The 21,870-nt window shown below is 57.6% G+C and overlaps 8 protein-coding genes across 8 annotated transcripts; 3 read left to right on the top strand and 5 right to left on the bottom strand.

Moving 5' to 3' along the window:
• The first annotated feature begins 605 nt into the window (after positions 1-605).
• PHACADRAFT_151169 (uncharacterized protein) lies at positions 606-3,601 on the top strand. The gene is made up of 12 exons (XM_007399879.1): positions 606-1,115; positions 1,192-1,405; positions 1,465-1,537; positions 1,602-1,768; positions 1,822-2,044; positions 2,130-2,173; positions 2,244-2,318; positions 2,368-2,421; positions 2,479-2,620; positions 2,680-2,738; positions 2,820-2,985; positions 3,062-3,601. The coding sequence occupies exons 1-12, from the start codon at positions 887-889 to the stop codon at positions 3,134-3,136; spliced, it is 1,521 nt and encodes a 506-aa protein (XP_007399941.1). The 5' UTR covers positions 606-886; the 3' UTR covers positions 3,137-3,601.
• Positions 3,602-3,605: 4 nt separating this feature from the next.
• Positions 3,606-5,472, bottom strand: PHACADRAFT_262671 (uncharacterized protein). Its single transcript, XM_007399878.1, has one exon. The coding sequence runs from the start codon at positions 4,369-4,371 to the stop codon at positions 3,715-3,717; it is 657 nt and encodes a 218-aa protein (XP_007399940.1). The 5' UTR covers positions 4,372-5,472; the 3' UTR covers positions 3,606-3,714.
• A 1,450-nt stretch (positions 5,473-6,922) lies between these two features.
• Positions 6,923-7,373, bottom strand: PHACADRAFT_61531 (uncharacterized protein; the record flags this gene model as incomplete). Its single annotated transcript, XM_007399877.1, has 2 exons — positions 6,923-7,228; positions 7,287-7,373. Coding segments are annotated over 2 exons (393 nt in total), but the record flags the coding sequence as incomplete, so codon positions are not given.
• Positions 7,374-9,967: 2,594 nt separating this feature from the next.
• PHACADRAFT_262668 (uncharacterized protein) lies at positions 9,968-10,555 on the top strand. The gene has a single exon (XM_007399876.1). The coding sequence runs from the start codon at positions 10,209-10,211 to the stop codon at positions 10,425-10,427; it is 219 nt and encodes a 72-aa protein (XP_007399938.1). The 5' UTR covers positions 9,968-10,208; the 3' UTR covers positions 10,428-10,555.
• Positions 10,556-11,422: 867 nt separating this feature from the next.
• On the top strand, positions 11,423-11,685 carry PHACADRAFT_262667 (uncharacterized protein). Its single transcript, XM_007399875.1, has one exon. It carries the CDS (start codon positions 11,458-11,460, stop codon positions 11,662-11,664), a length of 207 nt encoding a protein of 68 aa, XP_007399937.1. The 5' UTR covers positions 11,423-11,457; the 3' UTR covers positions 11,665-11,685.
• A 24-nt stretch (positions 11,686-11,709) lies between these two features.
• On the bottom strand, positions 11,710-13,413 carry PHACADRAFT_31905 (uncharacterized protein; the record flags this gene model as incomplete). The annotated part of the gene is made up of 1 exon (XM_007399220.1): positions 11,710-13,413. The coding sequence occupies one exon, from the start codon at positions 13,411-13,413 to the stop codon at positions 11,710-11,712; it is 1,704 nt and encodes a 567-aa protein (XP_007399282.1).
• Positions 13,414-14,142: 729 nt separating this feature from the next.
• PHACADRAFT_46463 (uncharacterized protein) lies at positions 14,143-14,571 on the bottom strand (the record flags this gene model as incomplete). The annotated part of the gene is made up of 1 exon (XM_007399221.1): positions 14,143-14,571. A coding segment is annotated over one exon (429 nt), but the record flags the coding sequence as incomplete, so codon positions are not given.
• Positions 14,572-19,766: 5,195 nt separating this feature from the next.
• On the bottom strand, positions 19,767-20,531 carry PHACADRAFT_102539 (uncharacterized protein; the record flags this gene model as incomplete). The annotated part of the gene is made up of 1 exon (XM_007399874.1): positions 19,767-20,531. The coding sequence occupies one exon, from the start codon at positions 20,529-20,531 to the stop codon at positions 19,767-19,769; it is 765 nt and encodes a 254-aa protein (XP_007399936.1).
• Between the last annotated feature and the right edge of the window lie 1,339 nt (positions 20,532-21,870).

The raw sequence follows: 21,870 nt of genomic DNA, 5'->3' as shown, positions 1-21,870 counted from the left end.
TTAGGAACCAAAGCTTTTGGACAATAACGACAAACAGCACTTGCGTCCGCCACAGCCCTCGCTCCCATGCCTGCGCGGCGGCCATGAGCTCATGTCGTCGAGTGATGGGTAATTCAGCTGCGAATCGATTGCATAAGCTGGCTTCGAACACAGCTCGTGCTCCCGTCGATATCCGGCGCGTATGGGTAAGCAGCACCGCAACATGGCCCGTTTCGTGCGATGGCCAGGCACCATGGCCACCAACCTCGGCGGCAAACACGCCGGCAACCTGACAGAGGTGCGCTCGGCATGTTGCGGCTGGATTGTCCGTGGTGTGCTTCTCGACGCGCCCGCCACGCTAGGCCGGTTGTGGCGCACAATCAGCTGCGCCTCGCTTGTAGAACGCAGAGGCGAAGCACACCAGGCGCACTGGCCCACGCCTGGCGCTGCTTGGCACCCCACTGAGCAACGTTGGCAGTCCTGGATTAGCAATCGTCTAGGAAGCTTTATATGCGCGCCAGTCATTCGGCCGAGGAGGCGTGAGCATCTCATTGGCTCACTGGAGATGGCAAAGCAATGTGTTGCCCGCCATCACTTCTCTCACAGCTCTTTATCATGAAGACCACGATCGGTGTCGCTGCACTCCCAAGCTCTCCATCTTTTGCCATCATCGGCTTGCTCTTCGCCTCAATTCTTTCCTCCGAGTCATCTCAGACATCTACCAGTTCGTTCACAATGCTCTCGAGGCAGCCATCCGGAGAAGTCACCCTGACAGAGACAGACACCGAGCACGTGCGTGTCGTCAGCGCAGATGCCGTGTCTGAAAGAATAGACCCGCGCATCTCCCCAGCGGAGCGCGCCAACGAGAACGAGCTCGACACGCCCTACCTCAGGCAGCTCTCCGACTATGTGCACCACCGCGACCACACCGCCGTCGCCGACGTCGAGCAGGGAAACGAAGAGAAGAAGAACGAGGGAACGCTCTACGTACGTCGCTTGTATCCCCGCCAGACACGTTCCTCACGGCGTGGTGCAGGTCGAGTTCGAACAGGACGACCCGCGGGACCCGAAGAATTTCACGACGCGGCGCAAATGGACGATCGCCGGCTGCGCCATCTTTTTCACGGCCCTCGCATGTAACTTTCCCTTTTCCTTTCCCCGCGGAACCGTCGACGCGCTTACTCACGGCCTTTGCCTTTGCCTTCCCCGCAGCTGCCAACGGCTCGACGTACAACCTGGGCTTCCCGGGGATGGTCGCGGACCTCAACTGCACGCCGTTCCAGGCGACGATCGGCCTGTCGATGTACACCCTCGGCTTCGCCGTCACGCCGCTCGTCACGGCGTCCTTCAGCGAGGAGTTCGGGCGCAAGCCGCTCTACGTCGTCTCCGCCGTCGGCTTCGCGCTCATGCACATCATGGCCGCCCTGTGAGCCTTTGTCCCTGCCGTCCCTGTTTTCTTCAACATGCTGATGGATCCGCGCGCAGGGCGAAAAATATTCACACCGTGCAGATCGCGCGGTTCTTCTCCGGCGCGTTCGGCTCGACAGGTTCTACCATGGTGAGCGGCTTCCTGCAGACGGCCGTGCGCACGCAACAACCGGCTGACACGACGGGCGAGCCAGGTCGGCGGGAGCATCGCAGACATCTTCGCGCCGCACGAGCGCGGGCTGCCGATGACCATCTTCTCGGTCGCCGCCATCGGCTCCACAGGGCTCGGGCCCGTCGCGGCAGGGTGGATCGAGATGAACCGTCACCTCGGGTGGCGCTGGATCCAGTGGATCCACTTCATGTGCGCCCCTCTCCCCTCCACCTTCGCGAAAACCCCGAACTGACAGCGGACAGCGTGGCGGCGGTGTTCGCGGCGGCGATCCCGCTCCTGATGACGGAGACGCGCGCGGCGGTCGTGCTGACGCGCGTCGCGAAGCGGATGCGCGCGCGCACGGGCGACCACCGCTACCGCGCGCGCGTCGAGGACGAGCGCGCGAGCCTCCGGAGCCTCGTCTGGGTCTCGTGCACCCGGCCCGTGTACCTGCTGCTCACCGAGCCGGTCGTCGCGAGCTTCAGCGTGCGTCGTCTTTTTCCTCTGCCGCGAGGTCGTTTTTTTTTGTGTGACTGTTCTTCGCTGTTTTTGCTGACGCGGAGGTGGGTAGATGTGGGTCGGGTTTGCGTGGGGGATGTTGTACGTCTTGATTGAGTGCGTTTGGACAAGTTCTATTTTCTTCTTCTTTTTCTGCCGTCTATGTAAGCTGATCGCCCGTCCCCAGGTCTATCGGGCCCATCTTCAAGAACATCCACCACTTCAACAACGGCGAGGTCGGCGTGGTCTTTGTGACATTCTTGTGAGCGGCGCCCCCTCCTCTGTCCTTCTTTCATTGAGCCTTTCTGCAGCATCGGCTGCATGCTCGGCTGCGTCGCCCAGTACTACCAGGAGAAGCTCTACCAGTGAGTCCTCATTTTTTTTTTACCCGCGTCGCAACGCGGCCGCTGAGTCTGTCGCAGGAAGAACCAGCCCGTGCGCGGACCAGAGGCGCGGCTGTACATGGCGATGCCCGCGGGCATCGTCTTCGCCGCCGGGCTGTTCATCTACGCGTGGTGCAGCTTCGCGGACGTGCACTGGATCTCGCTCTGCATCGGCATCGTCGTGCGTTCCCCCTATGCTCTCGCCCCCGCTGTCGCTCCTCTCACCTATCCCGTGCGCAGCTCGTCGAATGCGGGTCCTTCACGATCTACCTCGCCGTCTTCACCTACCTCGCGGACTGGTGCGCCCCCCTCTCTCCCGTTTCGCGCAATTTTTCAGTGGGGGCTGAGACCAGGCCTTCGGGGGGGGGGGGGGGCGACAGCTACGGCACGTTCGCGTCGAGCGCGCTCGCGGGGCAGAGCCTCTCGCGGAACGTGTTCGCGATGGCCTTCCCGCTCTTCACGACGCAGATGTACGCCGCGCTGACGTACCACTGGGCGAACACGATCTTTGGGATCCTCGCGCTCGTCATGAGCCCCGTGCCCTTCGTGCGTGCATTCCTATTGCTTCGCGCGTGTCTCTTGGGCTGATGCGCAAGTTCTCTCTTTTTTTGGCGTTTGGTAGCTGCTGTTCTGGAAGGGCCCTGCGCTCCGCGCGCGCAGCCGGTTCGCGGTGTCGAACGCCGAAAAGCGGTCTTGAAATCACCCGCGGCGTGGCTCTTTACCGCTCGACACGACTCCATGCAAGCTTCGCTTAATGTCACGCAAGATAATGTTCCTTGCATGGTTCGCCTGAGACTCCATCACTCCGTCATCCCATTTACTTACTGTCCTATTACCTACTACCTACTACTTTGTGACTCGATCATTCACATCGCAACGACTATATTTGTACTTATTTTCTACGCATACAGTCAACATATAGCTGCATGAGTATCTCGCATAGACCTTCTGCAGCAACAAGAATGTAATCGATTCCACGTGCCGCATTGAGAGTGTAGTCTAACATAATATCTCGCGTTAGATCTTGCATATTCTACCATATCACAGTCGCCGAAGCGGCCATCTGGCTCTCGTTGTCTCGTTATTTATCTAATTCCAGAGAACGTGCATATGTTAGTTCACCACTTATAGAAACACTCGCACCATGCATGTGTCTCTCGGCATCCTGTACATCAATCCATACGCGACTTTAAGCAATTTGAACCTCGACGATGAATTCAAGTCAGGGTAACTAGCTGCCACATACTCCGGTATGTATATAAAACGCTGACTCGTTCAAGCCTCGGGCCCGTCTTGCTCTCCAACGCCCTCGCTCATCGCTCCCTGCCGTAAGGCCAGCTCGAATTCCTCTGCTGCCTGACCGCCGCTTCCCTGGTCGTCGTGGAACAATACTGCAGCTCCCGGGAGGGAAGAGCTGCTCGATCGTCGAATTTCTGCGGGTCGGTCGTCGGCGACGGAACGGTCGCTGCGAGCGATGACGAGGTCGTCAGAGGGCGAATTCTGCAGCACTCCTGGCACCTCGTCGTTATTTCTGTCTGCGCTTGCGCTAGGTTGGACGATATCTTGACGCAATAGGCCGGCGGTTGAAGCGAATAAATTGTCGCGATGCGAGGAAGGGGACGAGCTCCGCGACGGACGCATCCCGGCAGGATTCGGTGGGTCGCTGTTGACGACCTCATGCACGACTGGATCGTTTAGGCAAGGGCCAGGGCCCTTTCCTTTGTCCTTCACTGCTCCGCCATCGTTGTCAGTCTCGCCTGTAGCCACTGGCAGAAAACTCTCCACACCTCGCCCATCAGCCACTTCCTCTGCTAAAGACAGGATAGCCACTGGCAGACGCTGAGAGCTGCGGTCCTCCGCCTGAGCTTGAGCTTCGGAAGGAGAGGTATACTCTGCGCCGATATTATCGTCAGATGACTCTCGATGCGCCATGGGCTCAGCGTCCAGCCTGGGGCCAGATAACCTGGATTGGGCCTTCGTGGATAACGTTGATTCGGATGGAGCGTTGGAAGGAGGTACAACAAATGGACGGGATCCGTGGTAGCGGGCAGAGCTCGACGTAACGTGATCTGCCACATCTTCTTCGTATACGCCGTGTTCATCATATGCGCGCCAGCCGGGGCTGCTCCTGCCGGAAGCTGCCCTCTTGTACTCGCCCGCCGAGAGTCCAGCTGCTGCGGACGACGAAGAAGATGCCTGCAGAGTACTGGGCCGAGGAGGATGACCGGCGATAGAGGCCGGCTTGTTCCATTCAGATAGGTCCTCTAACTCTTGCGTAATATCTTCCGTTCGGTTTATTGAGTCAGCCGGCACGGACAGTTCGGCGGACCAGTGCGCGACTTCTGGGCAAGTGGGTTCAAGTTGACGGTCGAAGTGGGATGGCGACGCATGGAGCGTGTCTGTGACAGGGATGTCGGATGTAGCAAATGTCTCGGGAACTAAGTGGTCACCAGAGCTGGGTTCACGGAGAGTATCCGCTTGTTTATCCAGCAAAGGACAGCTAAGGAGGAAAAAGGCGTTACCTCCGTCGCCTCCACACGAATGCTGTGTCCATGAGCACCCTGCCAGCTGGCAGGGTGCTCGCGCATGCAGACTGCAAAGTGCCCTGTGCAGATATCGCCTGATCGATCCATCATTACCGGTGAGAACGCGCCTACGGTAGGATCTTTCAAATGCATGGAGAAGTCGTAGAAAAAGGTTGTCGTAAGGGGATGGATCTTGAACTTGACTTCGCACTGCCTCTATCCAGTTCTCGTCGCCTTTCTTCCCGGTGTAGAGCCAGGGGATGCTCCGTCGGCCAGGTGTTGAGATGAAATTGGCAGCGCTAATCATCCTCCGGAGTACGACGGTGACCTCAGCAGCTGGCATCTCAGAAAGCGAAGCGTTCCGAAGCCACCTGGCTGAGACATGGGCAAATATATTGAGGTGGTCTCCCATCGCGCTGTCATCGGAGTCAATGGGAAGATGACACAGAATGTTTGCATAATCGGCAGGCCCGGTCTCGCCCTCCGAGTCGAATGCTGGCAACAGTTCATCAATATCCTAGAGTATCTGATATACGGAAAAAGTTAAGCTCACTGAACCCTTTGTGCTCCATGTTCCACTGCACTCGGCGGCCATTGCGTAGAATCAGCGACAGGATGTCCCACGAAACTGCCCGCAACACGGGCTTCTTCGCACCGTCATGACTTCCCGTTACCGCCAAGAAGCTTCTCCATGTCTCGGCATCATCCAATTGCACAGGGAGCTTCCAGCGTAGGCCAAAAGCTTCCAGTGCCCACGTCCTGGCTCGGCATAGTTCCTGATCCGATGGTGCTTGGGCGGCGAGATGCGAGAAGTACTCGCACTCAGCCCTAAGAACTAGCGCGAAAACGGAGGGTAGCACTGTGGTCTCAGGAGAAACATCCGTCAGCCATTTTAAAAACTCGATTGGCTCGGACGTGCATGGGATGTAGAGATGGGCTGCATCTGCTATGCAAGCGCGGATGTTCGACGACTTCCGGGATGTAGGGGCGATTTGACGTCTATCTTCGACATGGGCCGATTGCCAGCATTCGGAAAGCAGCACCAGCTCTGGTGCGTTCAGTGTACCCTTCTGAATGGATAGAAAAATACACCAGTTCGTCACCACTCGAATGCTGTTGTGCCACTCATCAAATACGGTAGTATGAGGAAGTGTATCAGAATGAATGATCTGTGTACATTCTTCAATGTAATCGGTGACTTCACTGCTCTGCGACGATTGTTTGACCCAGGCAAGAGCTCGCAAGAGATGAGACATTTCAGCGATATGCTCCAGAAGCCCACGCACGACCTTAGGAGGGACCTTTGTTCTGAACACGAACACATTTTGCGGCGCTCCACTCTCGTCGAGAGGGGCATTATTGCGCGCGAGCACGCGTTCCGCGGCAGAGACGAGGTCCGGTCTCCTAACTGCCGTGCTTCTGTGGATCTCGAGATCCCGGCTTCGCCATGTACGCAATATGGTAGGCCATCGTCCACCCCAGGCGTCATTGATGAAGCGACAGGCGTAAACGAGAATGTGCCAAACACGCCACACGAGGGGCCGGTCACGGTATTGATAGATAATCCATCGAATGGGGACAGGATCCGTCAAATTTGATGACGTGATACCGTGGAAGAGATAGAGGAAAGGGGATGAGACAATATGCGCCGCCACGAGACATGCCCATGCCGTCGGTGACTTATACGGGCAGCGCTTCGACACTATCGGCATCACCGTGAAAGCAGCAAAAGCCCCAACGAAGAGCGAGACGAAGACAGTGACAACACGAGCGACAATGTCGTCAAGGGTCCATAGGAGAATGACGACGCCGGCGAGGAACAGGACCATGGCAAGCTCGAGGAGGATTGGGATCGATGAGAGGACCGAGGAGACTTGCCAGTCCTCCCACGCCTCAATGCGCAGCTGACGGACGAGGATGTTCTCGCGTGGGAGCGCAAGCGGGGAGTTCCACTTGAGGTACTCGCGAATCCACTGCTTGGCCAGGATACTGAATAGCGCGGCTGCGAGGCCGAAGATGAGACTGAGAAAGAAGAGGATGTTGATCCAGCGAGATGCAGTGGAAGGGGAGAATGGAGTAGTGAGAGTGTCAGAGAACGTGGTTAGGGTCTGGTTGAGTGTGTCGGTGACGACAGTCCCAGTAGTGCGCAGCTGGGTAGCCAGGCTGATGGCGAGGAGTTGATTGGTCGTATCTGCGCTGTCGGCTTGGAGCATGGGATATGTCTCGACAAGGAATGCGGTGAGGATGGCCGAGAACAGACCGGCCTGTCCGGTCAAGCAAGGTAGGTTAGCCCACAATGCGCGCAGCAACGGCACCACTCACAAATACGAGCAGAGTATCAATATCGTCAACATAGTCTTCCATCTCTCCGATGTCATTGGTCATGAGGTGGTCCTCGATCCCTGCCCAGCCAGAGAGGGTCTCACCGGGCGACTTCTGTAAGGTCTAGAGATCAGCGACGGTATTGGCGAGACAGGACGTATAACCTGCGTACCGAGTGTGCTGGATCTCTCGCCCGGTTCATCCCTCGTCGTATCCCGAATCGTTTTGGCGATGTCGGCATCGATATCAGCTGCAAACAGAGAAGACGTGGTGGCGTGAGGGGCGATGGAATGAGCACGAGCAGTGGTCAGCGAAAGAGAGTTGCCGCAGATCATTGGTATCATTGATCCCTGTCGAGTCCCCATCACTGATGCGTCTGGACCCGACCTCAACGTAGTAGGTACTTGGAGTAATGTTCATCTTGCAGGAGGTAAGTTGAGAAAGTATGAATCGATTACGTAAGCAGATATGTCAAGGCGCTGACTCGTATGCGTGCCCGCGCCTGCGCCGCCGCCGCTGCACGACAGTTCGCAATAGATGTCGCTGGGAAAGCATCGGAGGCACCATGGCAGCCAATGGCGAAATGCGCAGAAGAGAACTTCGTCGCCGCCACCGACCACGACGACGCGCCCCCGGACTGCCGCGGGCTCAGCGCAGACTGCGAAATTTAGTGATGTGCGGGCCGGGCCTCAAAGCCTCCAAGCCCGCCAAGCCCGGCCCAAAAAGCCTGGCCCGAGTCAAGCCTGGCAGCGGGCTCAAGGCCGGGCTCGGAGCGTAGTCAAGCCCAAGCCCGGCCCGGAAGCCCAGGCTTGGGTGTGCTGGCTCCGTTACCGTTCCCTGAGTTCAGAATGAGGAGAGAGCGACCTAATATGCACATAGAAGACAAAATGTAGATATTCTAGATGTAACGGCTCCCGCCGAGCACGATTGTGCGTCACCATCTGGTGCCTGCCGTAGGCGCACGCTCGTGGACTTCGCTGCGACTCGACTTGTTCCGCAGATGTAGATCTTCTGGAGGTTATAATTTAGTGAGTACATGCAGTATTAATCTACTACACCCAAATACATTCCCTTTTGATAGCACCGGAACACTCGTTGTATTGTGAGCAAGCCCGGGCTTAAGCCCAAGGCTTGGGCCGGGCTCGGGCTCGGCTCGGGCTCAGGGCTCGGCTCGACGTCGCCACAAGCCCAAGCCCGGGCTTTGAGCCCAAGCCGGGCCCGCACATCACTATGCGAAAATGAGTGGGTACCTGCTACTAAGGGCGCGGCATGCCGTATGTGCTCGTTCATCATCATTTGTGTATTATCTTTTCTGGCAAAAGTAAGAAAGGATTTAGCAAACGCACATTTACGCGCTTGTGCTTCAGGCGCCGGAGAGTTTAGCAGAGACTGCCGCGACATGCCCGCTACAAGCGCATCCATCAGCTTGTTTGCGCAGGCGGCACAGAGCTAGTCAGTGCAATCCAGTTACGTAAACTCATCTCTGCAAAACTGGCGCTCAGATATCCAGCTCCTTTATTCCTGGCCAATGTGCACGCTGTTGCATTCCAGGTCCCGGCTCACGTCTTCGAGCCGAGTTGCAAGCGTCGGCTCTTGTATGGCTCAAACTCAAACACAACATGATGTCTGACAGTCCACCGCCCATCCCGGACACGAACGTCTTCGACTTGTTCTTTACGGCCCCGCAGGGCGCACAGATCCCGGACTAGACTGTCTTCATTGACAATGCCACTGGACTCAAGCACTCGTTGCACAAGTAACGCAAGTTCGTGCGCGACGCAGCGACGGCACTCGATGCACAGCCAGCCCGCGGCGTTCTGCGGCGAGGCGGCGAGGCGGGTGACACCGTCGGCATATTCAGCCATAAATGCGTGGTGCGTGGACTTTCAGGTTCAGCGGGCGCACCGCGCATTGTGCTAAATGTAACCGCAGAATTATGCCACGCTCGTACACGCGCTCTTCACCATAACGACTTTGTTAACATGTCGGCGTATACCACGGCGTACGAGCTCCCACGCAGCCCTTGGACGATGAAGCCTAGTCATCCGTTCGTGCATTCTGCTCTGCTTCCGACTGCACTCGCCGCAGCGAAGGAAGTTAGCCTGCCTGGGACGCATATTTACATCCTGGAAGGTACCAGTGGTAACAGACGCATGAGTGCACAAGGTCTTGTCAATTGCATCCGAAAGGGCTCTATTTCTCCAGAGCCTGACCGTCCCACCATGAAGATTGTGCTGGTATACCCCGTGTTATTGGGCAGGGCTAGTGGTTTTTCAATGGGTGAGCTGATATAATCGTCTCCGCCGAATTGCGCTGAAAATCCCCGCCTAGCTGTCATGATTTTACATGAGAAAGTCCAGGAAATGGTGCCCTCGCAAACTATATGGAGGAAATAGGAGGCAAAGCTCCTCCAGGTGCGCCTGGATGCCTTGCTTATTGAGCGTCAGATGACTCTTTCCCTGGCTGGCTCCGCCCAAGGAACGTCCCGTTGCCCTGTGTTTCCAGGCGACGTGCCACGCCTACCCACTGAAACTCGTCGCATTGTGCATCATCAACATCGATCCTATGACCTGGATCGTCATGGAGAAATAGCATGCCAATGCAGCCATGGAAGCGATCCCCACGTAAGACATACGTTCGTCCTCCGCTCGAATCATTCGTTCATTATCTCGTTCCAGTGAAGGTACTGCATCAATGACCTTGTGCTAGTTCGATCTGCCGCGGACCACCTGTTTAATCATCTCAATTTTGCCAAAACTGACCTTAGCTCTGTGGTCAGCGCAGTATGCGGCGGGGCACACCTTCTCACAATACTACGGGGCAGCTTCCTGTCACACTTCAGTAGCAGAACAATGACAGAAGGCATGCCCACAAGTTTCTACTCACGAACATCGTCGCTGACTGCACTACATAACGTCCTGCATGTCGAAGCTGGTTAGCCCTAGACTGCATCGGCCCGGTCAAAGAATTGCTAAGCTGACGTGTACCCAGACTTTCGGTGTAGTCCGCAGGCCCGTCAACTGTCTGTTCGGCCTGAAGGTAATGTACTTGACCTGCGATATTAAATGCTCCAATGGCAAAGCTCGCACGGTGCGCGAGGACGGCTCGGAGGTGGACATCGACGAGCTTGGGGAGCTGTGAATCAAGACGCTTATCTTGACGCAGGACTACTACGGGAACGAGAAGGCAGCGCGGAAGACGTTCTTCGGCTAGCCAAGGACGGGAAACCAGATGCGTATCGACAAGGGCGGGTTCTTGCAGTACGTCTCACTGACGCAAGGGACGCTGTTACCATGCTGACTTCGTGCGTTGTTGTAGCTTTGTCGAGATGCGGTGAAGGTCGGCGGAGCACACCTAGCCAAGCGAGACAGAGAATATCCCGCATGCCAGCCGGATGGGCCCATTGCCGATGCACGCGTTGGCGGGGTGTCCGGCGGCAGGACGTCGGACAAGAAGATTTCGCGGGCTTGTGTTGTGCTCAGCGACAAGCGAAAGTGCAAAGGAGCTGAAGAGACCATTATAGCGTTGGATGCATGGGTGAAGAACAATCTGAGCTGGTACAAGTGTCTAAGGGGTGGATTTGAGGCCGCTGACGATGTAAGATCTCGCTATCTTTAATATGCAAGATCTTTCTAACATGGGCCGAGCAGATTTTTAATAAATTGACGGGCAAGGTCTTGAAACGTTCATCTCAGGAGAGATTTGAAGCTCAGTACTCAGGAAGAGTGAGACTATGGATTGTCTACTGCAACTGTCTATTGCAACTGTGATGCTAAATGGTGGCTACCCGTCTTTCTGACCGTATCTCTTGCGGTTGTTGAGAGCTAGATACCGCTCTTCCTACCCACCACGTCGTACGAGGCCAGCTAATCGCTGGTTAGCGATTGACTCTGCTAATCTGACCATCAGACACGCTCCTTCCGTGCCAAGGCCTCGGGCTTGTCTGCGGTGCTCGTCTTTCCTTATTTGTAAACTTCGTGCAATATATGCGTCTTTTAGCATCCTGTACATCAACCCGTATACGGCTCCGAGGAACTTGTTCCTTGACGAAAAATGCAAGTCAAGGTATTTAACCATCAAATGCTCTAGCATGTATATAAATCGCCGCCTCTTTCAAGCCTCGACCCTGTCTTGCTCTCGCTCGTCGCTCCCTGCCGTAAGGCCGACTCGGATGGCTCTGTTGCCTGACCGCCGACTCCCCAGTCGTCGTGGAACGATACAGCAGCTCATGGGACAGAGCTGTTCTGTCACCGAACTTCTGCGGCTCGGTCTTCTATCAAACGGTTTCTGCGAGCGATGGCGAGGCCATCAGAAGACGAATTCTGCAGTACTCCTGGTATGCGTCTGCATTGAGTTGGGCAATGTCCTGACGCAATAGGCCGGTCTGGTCAAGTGAGCCATTACAGTGCGAGGAAGACGAATTTTAAGACGAACGCACCGCGGAAGAATTCGGCGAGTCACTGCTGGCAAGCTCGTGCGCAACCGGCTCGTCTAGGCCAGGGCATCTTCCTCTATCCTCCGCTGTTCCGCTATTGCCTTCGGTCTCGCCTGTAGAAGCGTGGTCCTCCGCCTCTGCTTGAGCTTCGGAAGGAGAGGTATACTCCGCGCGAATATCACTCAGGCTGTTGGGTGGTTCTCGATGCGCCATAGGTTCCTCGTCCGGCCTGAAGTCAGACAACACAGGTTGAGCCTTCGTGGATGACATTGGTTCAAATGGGGCGTTGGATACGACAGATAGGAATCCGGGGCCATGAGCAGGGCTCGACACAACATGATATGCCACATCTTCTTCGGATACGCCATGATCATCATATGCGTGCAAGCCGGCGCTGCTTCTGCCAGAAGCCGCCCTCTCACATTGCCCCACTGAGAGTCCTACTGTTGCAGAGGACGAAGAGCATGCTTGCAGAGTGCTGAGATGAAGGGGGTGACCAGCCACAGAGGCCGGCTTGTCTCGTTCAGGTGGGTCCTCTTGCGTATTATCGTCTGTTCGGTTAGCTGAATCAGCTGGCACGGACAGCTCGGTAGACTGGTGTGTGTCTTCTGGACGAGTGGGACGATGGTCGAAGTCAGATGGCAACGCAGAAAGTGTGACGGCGACAGGGATGTTGGATGTAGTAAATATCTCAGGAAATGAGTAGTCATCAGAGCTGGGTAGACCGGGGATATCCGCGTCCAGCAAAGGACAGCCGAGGAAGGAATTGTCTTCGTCGCCTCCGCATGAATGCTGTTTCCACGAGCACCTTGCCAGCTTGCACTGGCAGTCTGCTCGCGCATGCAGATTGCGAAGTGACATGTGCAGATATTGCCTGATCAAGCCATCACTGGCAATACCGGTGAGAATGCCTCTATGGTAGGACCTTTCAGATGCATGAAGTTGTAGAAAAATATTGTCGTATGGGGATGAGTTATTAACTTGATTTTGCACTGCTTCTATCCAGTTCTTGTCTTCCCAGCCGTAGTCCGAGCGGATGCTTCCGGGCCGTCGGTCGTATCCTGAGATAAAATTGACTGCGCTAATCATCCTCTGGAGTACGACGGTGACCTTAGCAGTTGGCATCTCAGAAAACGAAGGATTCCGAAGCCACCTGACCGAAACAGTGAACAATATGTTAATATGGTCTCCCATCGCGCTGTCGTCGGAATCGATGGGGAGATGGCGCAGAATGTCCTCCCAATCAGCAGGCTCGGTCTCGCCCTCCAAGTCGAATGCTGGCAACAGTTTATCAATATGCTTGAGTATTTGATACACTGCAAAAATGCACAACTCACTTAACCCTTTATGGTCTGTATTCCATTGCACTCGGCGGCCATTTCTTAGAATCAGCGACAGGATGTCCAACGAGAGCGCTCGCAACACGGGCCTCTTCGCGCCACCATTACTTCCCGTTGCTGCCAAGAAGCTCCTCCATGTCTCGGCATCATCCAATTGCACAGGGAGCTTCCAACGTAGACCAAAAGCTTCCAGTGCCCGCGTCCTGGCTTGACACACTAGCTCCTGATCCGAAGATGCTTCCGCGGCAAGATTTGAGAAGTACTCGCACTCAGCCTTGAGAACTAGTGCGAAAATGGAGGGTAGCGCTGTGGCCTCAGGAGAAACGTCTTTAAGCAAAAACTTGTCTGACATGCATGGAATGTAGAGGTGGGCAGCATCCGCTATACGAGCGCGGACGTTCAACGCCTTCCGGAAGGTCGAGATGGTTTGAGGTCTATCTTCGGCATGGGTCGACTGTTCGGAAAGCAGCTTCAGCTCTGGCGCGCACAGTGTACCCTTCTCAATAGACTGAGAAATACACCAGTCTGTCACCACTCGAATGCTGCTGTGCCACCAATCAGACGCATCGTCGATAGTGTGAAAAGGTGTATCAGAATGAATCCTCTGTGCGCATTCCTCAATGTAATTTGTGACCTCACTGCTCTGCGACAACCGTTTGACCCAAGCCAGAGCTCGCAAGAGATGAGAGATCTCGGCGATATTCTTCAGAAGCGCCTGCGCGACGACGAGAGGGACGTAGTGACTTATTTCGGACACATTCTGCGACGCTCCACTCGAGCTCCCGCCGAGAGTGGCATTAATGCGCGCAAGCTCGCCTTCCGCGGCCAAGACGAGGTCCGGTCTCCCAACTGCCGTGCTTCTGGGGATCTCGAGATCCCGACTTCGCCACGTACGCGATATGGTGGGCCATCGTCCACCCCAGGTATAATTGATGGGGCGAAAAGCGTAAGCAAGGACGTGCCAAACACGCCACGCAAAGGGCTCGTCACAATAGTAGTAATTCCATCGAAATGTGATATGACCCATCGTGTTCAATGACATGATCCCGTGGAAGACGTAGAGGAAAGAGGATGAGACAATATGCGCCGCCACGAGACATGCCCATGCCGTTGGCGACTTATAGGGGCAGCGCTTCGACACTATCGGCATCACTGTGAACGTAGCGAACGCTCCGAGGAAGAGCGAGGCAAAGACAGTGATGATACGAGCGACGATATCGTCGAGAGTCCATAGGAGAATGACGACGCCGGCGAGGAAGAAGGCCATAGCAAGCTCGAGGAGAATCGGGATAGATGAGAGAACCGAGGAGACTTGCCAGTCCTCCCATGCCTCAATGCGCAGCTGACGGACAAGGATATTCTCGCGCGGGAGCGCAAGCGGGGAGTTCCACTTGAGGTACTCGCGAATCCACTGCTTGGCCAGGATACTGAACAGTGCGGCTGCGAGGCCGAAGATGAGACTGAGGAAGAACAGGATGTTGATCCAACGAGATGCAGTGGAAGGGGAGAATGGAGTAGTGAGAGTGTCAGAGAACGTGGTGAGGGTCTGGTTGAGTGTATCGGTGACAACGGTCCCAGCAGTCCGCAGCTGGGTGGCCAGGCTGATGGCGAGGAGTTGATTGGTTGTGTCTGTGTTGTCGGCTTGGAGCATGGGATATGGGCCGGGATTGAGGACCACCTCATGACCAATGACATCGGAGAGATGGAAGACTACGCTGACGACATTGATACTCTACTCGTATTTGTGAGTGGTGTCGTTTTTTTTTTTTTTTTTTTTTTTTTTAAATCCGCGAGTTTAGAGTGCGTACAACGGGGCACATGAGCACCTAATAATTACATACCAGGGGAGACAGACACACACAATCGAATAAACAGAGCAGGAAAAGAAGAGAGAGGGGAAAGTGGGAGAGAACGCGAGCCAGCACGAGGTAGACGGCGTGAAGCTGCCCGCCTGGCGCCTCCGGGAAGTCAACGATTCTTTGCCTTAGCCGCCGCGAGCCCGAACTCAGCCTGCAGCGCTGCGACACCCGCATCGTCAAATTCGAACGCATCAGTCACGGCGTGAGTCGCCACTAGGGCGTACGACTGAACAAACTCGGTGAGGTCCCCCTTAGGGTGGTCAGCATACCATGCCTCATACGCGGCCTTGCGCCGCACCGTGTGCAGGTCGACCTTGAGGAGCGCCAGGGAGTCGTCCTCGCCGCGCGCCCGATCCCCCAAGGCCTGGTCGACCAGCTCCAGCCAGGTGAAGGTGCCCACGATCGGGTTGAGGCGCAGGAATTCCGCGACGTCGTCGAGAGCGATCGGTGTCTCTCGCCAGTCCTGCAGGAAGTGCTCCAGCAGACTCATGCCTGGCGGCGTAGGGGGGAGGAGATCCAAGGCCGCATGGACACCGCGCTCGCCCCGACGCATACGCTCGATCTCGGCGTCCGGGGGCTTGTGCTTCTTGATCCACAAGTCGCAGTCAAACCAAATGTGGTCGCGAGTTTCGACATCCGCCCCGCACCAGCACCGCCGGTTCCCCTCGAAGTTGAAACGTTCGCGGAACGCACCGTGCGGAAAGTGCCCGCTCGCGAACCGAATCAGCCGCGCCATGTACGTGGTGCTGCGTCCTGCCGTCCGCAGGAACCAGTTGGCCGAAGTGTGCTTACAGCGCTCGAAGTCAGACACCTGCATCAAGTTGTTGCGCCCACGGTAGGGCAGGCGGTGCATATCTGCCCGCCACGCCTTATAGGCATCGGCAGTGATGCACTGCCGCGCATAGGCGAAGGACACCTCGTCCGACGGCTCAGCCGCCCCAAGACCGGCGGCCTTGTCGACCACACCATTCCAATACACCCCCCTGTGACCAGGGCACCACCACACATGGACGTGATGCGCGGGCGACGCAGTCAGCCAGGGACGGACCGACTGGCAGGCCGCAACGGACAGCCCTTGTGCAGGCCCTCGCCCCGCAGCCAGGATGGACAAGAGCGCCGCCCGGTTATCTGCGAATACGTGGATGTCAGTCACGCTACCGGGCAAGTCCCGTACGACCTCGTTCAGGCCCCGCGCTAACGCAGCCATTTCGGCGTCGTAGGGAGTGGCCTTTCCACACCCAAAATGCCCCCGCCGGACGCCACCCGAGTGCTTAACGACCCAGCCCGCGCCCGCAGCAACGCCACCCGGTATGTGCTCTCCCCTCTTCTGGGAGCCATCCGTGAAGACTAGCGCACACGCCGGGTCACGCTCAACGCGATCGACCATGGGGACGAACCGCTCGCGAAGCCATCGCTTGAGCTCGTCGCCCTTCGCCTTTACAGGGGCCGCTTCGCCGTCCACGACATCCATGTGAAATGTCACCTGGTCGTCAAATACATCTTTAACACGGGTGCCGGGGCGACATTCGTCGTCGAGGACCGCGAACTCCTCGGTACAAGCCCGGCCCAGCCGATCGACGTGAGACATGGGAGTGACCCCATCCCGCGAGGGCTGGCCACACAGAGGCATCGGGGCCAGAATGTTCTGCGGCCCCTTCCGCCACGATGGGTGGAGGAGCTGCGCCCGCGTGGGATGGCCATCATGGAGGGTGCGGGCACGCAGGCACGCCTTCTTCACAAGTTTGTCCACATGCTGTCGCACAGGGAACAACCCGGCGGCCATCTCGAGGGCCCCGGCTGGAGTCGTGCGGAAGCCGCCAGTGATCCACCGGGCAGCACGGTTCTGCGCGCGTTGCAGCGACTTCTGAATCCAGACTTTGCCCTTCCACTCCGGGTGCCACCATAGCTGGGCGCCGTATGTGAGGATCGGGAGAACATTCGAGATGTACAGGCGACGCTTGTCCACCGGGGTAAGTCCACGGTTCGAGTTCCCCAGCATCTGCAATGCGCTGATGGTGCTGGACGCCCTCGTGGTGTAGAGCCGAACGTGCTCCCGAAAGGAGAGCTTCGGATCCAGGTAGAAACCAAGGTACCTCATAATACGCTTAGGCTGAACAGTGTGCAGCTGCCCATCAATGTGGAGCCTCAGCTTCGGCCCGAGCAGCTCGCTCTCACTCCAGTCCTGCTCCCGTGCCCTCCGAAAGTGCATAAGCTCTAGCTTGTCAAGCTCGACCCCCAGGCCCAGCCGCCCAAGGTGCGTCACAATCGACCCGAAGACGCCCTTGATCAGCCAGTTATTGTAGATCAGGCCGTCGTAGCGGTCGTGCTGCGGGGCAAGCTTCCCTGCAACGTGGATCAGGCCGTCGTCCACATAGAACTCCACCGTAGCATTGCCCTCGAGCACAGTGTCAACGGGCATGACCAAGTGCAGCACCGGGGAAACATAGAGGCCTGTCAAGACCGGGGAGAGCGCAGACCCCTGGCCCACACCTATCGAGAAGTCTGTCGGGTCGGACTGATGACCATTGAAGACAAACTCAGTCTGGCGAGCAATGAGATAATCCTCGAAGTACGTGCACAGACTGCTGTGGAAGCCTTGCTTCCGCAGGATCGCAGCCATCATGCCATGGTGGATGGATGGGAAGAACTGCGAGACATCGAGCAGCAGGGCAGTCGAGTCCACGCCCCGCTTCCAGGCCTGCTGAATGTTGTGAACCAGCTGGATCCCGGCATCCTGCGTACTGTGCTGCATGGCCCCGCCGAACTGGCACGGGTGCATGATGCCAAACTTTTGTGAGTCGAACTGCATTCTGCACGCGATCATCTTCTCAAGGAGCTTTCCCAAGCAGTTGAGCAGCACAATTGGGCGGTACGCCTTGGCCTTGGAGTAGTCAGGTTTGTTAGGCTTGGGGAGAACGACTGTGCGTGAACGCTTGAATATGGTGGGGTGAATCCCGTACTGGATGCAGGCATTATAGAAAGCCAGGACCCACACTTCGGTGTCAAGGTGATCATGGCCATTCTCAGTGCAGGTACACGCGGACTGGTCCTTCACAATGCGCTTCAGCCAGAACCAGCTAACATGATCGGGCCCAGGTGCAGAAAAGTTGCTGGTGTCGCGAATGGCCTCACGTAGCTCGTACGTGGAGAACGGGGGAAAGGTGCGTTCTTCACGCTGCGGCATCTCATCCAGGATTGACGGATCCACCGGGCGGGGCTCGCAGGCGTGAATTGCTCCTGGAACACCCCAGCAAGTCGCTCTGGCTCTTCGACCGGTACGCCCGCTTGGTCTACAAGCCCTGTGGTTGTGGGCATTCGGCGGGGCTTGGTCCAGCCAACTAAGTCCCAGATCCTCGATGGGTCAGTCTTGGCAATCAGGCCATTGAAGTGGGCCCTCTTTGCACGCCGCACAGCCCCCCGCATGCGCTTATTTGCCTCGTCGATGCGCCTTGTGACAGCAGCAACCTCTCTGGTGAGTTGCAGCACCTCGCGATGCCAATCCATGTCAAAGTTCTGCCCAGCATGCACCACCCGAGCCTGCCACCGCTTGCGCTGCACGACAAGCTCCTTGCGCATCGTCCGCAGTGTTCGCACCTCATTAACGATCGCGCTGCATTCCGCGCTCCACCAGGATTTGGATCGCCGAGTGACATTGGGCGTGGTCGCAAACTCAGCCCAGGCATCATCAAGCCGGTGTCCGAGCCAGTTGCCAATAGTCTCGACCTGGTCGCGTGAGTTGTACTCAAGCGGCAGCGCATTGACAAGCGAGCGGCACCGCCTCACATACGCCGCCCCTTCAGCCGAGCCGCGTTTGACATTGGCAGTAACAGTCGGCTCGCCCTGCACCGGGAGGGTCCATCGCAGCACTGCGTGATCACTAGCCCCGCGGCCCAGATCGTCAACACAGAGCCCATCCACAGTTCCCAGCTGTGGATCAACCCACACCAGGTCCAGGACGCCGTCGCTCTCAGACAGCTTCCTGGTGAGCCACGTTGGAGGCCCCTCTGGGTCATTCACAAGGGTGAGACCAAGCTGTTCCTGTGCAAGCTCCTGCAGGCGCTCCCGTTGGGCAAGATGGCGTGAGGCGGCACCCGGACGGCGCTGGCCAGAGTCCCACTGCGGGTCGCGCAGATTGAAGTCCCCCGCCATAAAAGCAATGGTAGGCAGCACGTCCGCTCGGTCAAGCAAGTAATCTACTGCAGCAAATGTTCTGCAGTCGTTGTAGATGTTCAGAAATGTCATGTCCTTCCCTTCCACGCGCATAGTGACGCACAGGGCGTCATCGTGGCGAACTGCGGATAGTCTTAGCTGCGGGCTTGCCCCGCGCCACCGCGTGTGAACATATACTAGAACCCTTGTGGTATCAGAGTACCCCAAACATATGAAATCGCGGTGGGCAGTGGTATGGAAATAGGACTCGCCGTCCGGATCCGTTGACGACGCCACCAGCTTGATGTGGCCCTTGAAGGGCTCCTGGACAAGCACGATATCAGCATCGCGGTTATTATTGAGTAAACACCCAAGATTGAGGGCACTCTTCTGAACATTGGCTGATATACATCGCATGGGCCGCCCCGAGCTGCTACCCTGTGCAGGGCCAGTACCAGCCCGTCCCTCGTTGCCTACCGCCCCGGCAGGCGGCGCTGCACCAGAGTGGGATGCACGTTGACCCGCAGCACGGCGGAGCTCATCAATGTCAAGAGGAGGTGGCAGCTCAGGCGCAAAGCCCGAGTCGGAGTCCACCGGAGCCCCATGCGACGAACCACTGTCGGTCGGCACACGAGACAACACAGGAGAGGGCTGAACAGGTGTATTACTCATTAATTATACAAGAGTTCCAGACTACTTAGGAAGACATATCGTCGTCAGGCTCTGGCACACCAGCCTGGGCCTGTCGATGCTGTTTCTCGGTCTCGACAGCCACTTCGCCGTCATACATCTTCCCGCGCTGACGCATGTCCTGCGCGGAGAACGCCGCGGGGTGCCGAGAGAACCATTTCTTCGCGTCCCGATCGCCAGCACGGCGGCTGTAAGGGCACTCCCGAGACGACGGGGCATGGTCGACGCTATCACAGCTGGCACAGTACACGTGAGAGCAAGAGGTGCGCACCACCAGAGTGTCGAGGCGCGCCTGCTGGCAGTCCGGGTGAACACAGAACCTCGCGTGATCAACATCGACATGAGGCAGTGAGCACCTCGAGCAGAAAAGCTTCGCGGCCCTGCAGGACCCCCCGGTGTGCTCCCAGTGCCAGCACCGGTCGCAGAGTGGGACCCGCGGTGTGGTGTCATGGCGCTGGATGCTGTGCTCAACGCCGAAGACTCGGAGGCGCTTCTTGCACCAGCCCTCGCTGACTGTGCCGTCACGATTGTCGTAGGCAGCGAAGACGAATGTGCCAGAACCGCCCGTTGCGTCCATCCAGAAGGGTCGGGGTGACTGGTTGTGCTGCAGCAGCTGCCCAGCGACCCAGGCATTCTCTTGCGCGATGGCAGAGATTATGTCCTCCGACGCTAGTTCAAGGTCGGTACCTGGACGGCGGGTGCGGAGGGCCTTCACCGCGATGCGTGTAACAGGTGTGTAGAAGTCGACAGTGGCCGAGCGCGCTGTCCCCATAGCGTTGGCGAGCCAGTCCGCGCCATCATTCACAGAGTCGCGTGTAGCCACCGTTGGGCGTGCCTGGAACCGGATGTCTGCATGGACGCCACCTTCGTGCCAGTGGAGCCCCACGACTTCGTTAGGCTCCTCGCCAATACGCTGGAGCCTTTCGCGCACCCACGCGCGGACGTCAGCTTCGTCGCGCCGGTGAGCCAGGTTTGTAACGGCTGTGGAGAAGACTACGCGCAGGATTTTTGTAGGTTCCCGAGGAGCCGCGACGTGAACAACCGGGGCCTTCGGCTTGGGTTTGGGCGGGGCCGGTGCAGCCTTAGCGGGCGCAGACGAGGTAGAAGTCAGGGCCACAGGCGGTGGCGTCGAGTGTGGCGGGGCACCCGCAACCGCCGCATAGGTGCCCGGAGCAGGCGACCCTTGAGCAGTGCCATCTCGCCGAGGGCGGAACTCGAAGGCCTTGGTAAGAGCCAGGGCTGACTCCGGCGGCATGCGACCACGGCACGCATCCATTAGAGGGCTAATTGCAGCGATCCTGCCCCACTCCCAATCGCGCGGGATGGCATACAGGTCGAGAGCCTGCCGCTTCGCTGGAGGCTCTTGGTTGGGGGCTGGTTCAGCCGGGAAGATTGCAGGCCGCTTCTTCCCGCGGCCCTGCAAGGGAGCGAGCTGAGCAGGGGCGTGAATCGAGCTATGCAGGCCCATGGGAGGCAATGTTGAACTGTCGGCCGCTCCCTGATACCTATCGCTGAGAGAAGACACCTTCGCGGCCAGGCCACTCAGGCGTTCCATGAGAGCAGGGTCGTCGGAGGGCTTCACGACGTGCGCAGATGCCAGGCGGTCCTCAAGCTCGCGTATGCGCCTCACAGCGTCCGCACACTGCCCTTGGAGGACTTGGACAAAGGGGGGGAGGAGGGCGGCCATCTGGCCGTTGTTGCCCTCAACGAGAGAGGCCCATGCGGCAAAGAGGGAGCCCAGGGCGCGTGAGAAGTCAGAAGTGGCAGACATGGGGTCAGTGGCCGTGGAGGCCACGAAACGCCGCAGCGGATCGCCGACCGCCGCCAGGCCGGTCGAAATATCTTGGAGCTGGCCGAGGAACTCGTCCAGCCTCTGGGAGAGGGCAGCATCGGGCGTGGGATGGGATGACATGTAGGCAGAGTCGAAGTCCAGTAGGAGGTGCTGGTGGTACTGGAGGGGACCCTGGTGTCGCGACGTGGTCAGCTTTATACCATCTGTCACACAGGTGGCCAGAGGCCCACACGCGACAAAGAGGGTTACAAAGGGTGTATTGCACAAAAAGGGACAGCCTAAACGGGGCCCCCAACGAACCTGACAAAGGCCCACACCG

The sequence above is a fragment of the Phanerochaete carnosa genome (genome assembly GCF_000300595.1).
Source record: "Phanerochaete carnosa HHB-10118-sp unplaced genomic scaffold PHACAscaffold_9, whole genome shotgun sequence".
Taxonomy (NCBI): Eukaryota; Fungi; Basidiomycota; class Agaricomycetes; order Polyporales; family Phanerochaetaceae; genus Phanerochaete; species Phanerochaete carnosa.
Note: the sequence above shows the minus strand (reverse complement) of the source record. Positions and strands in the feature narration are given on the sequence as shown.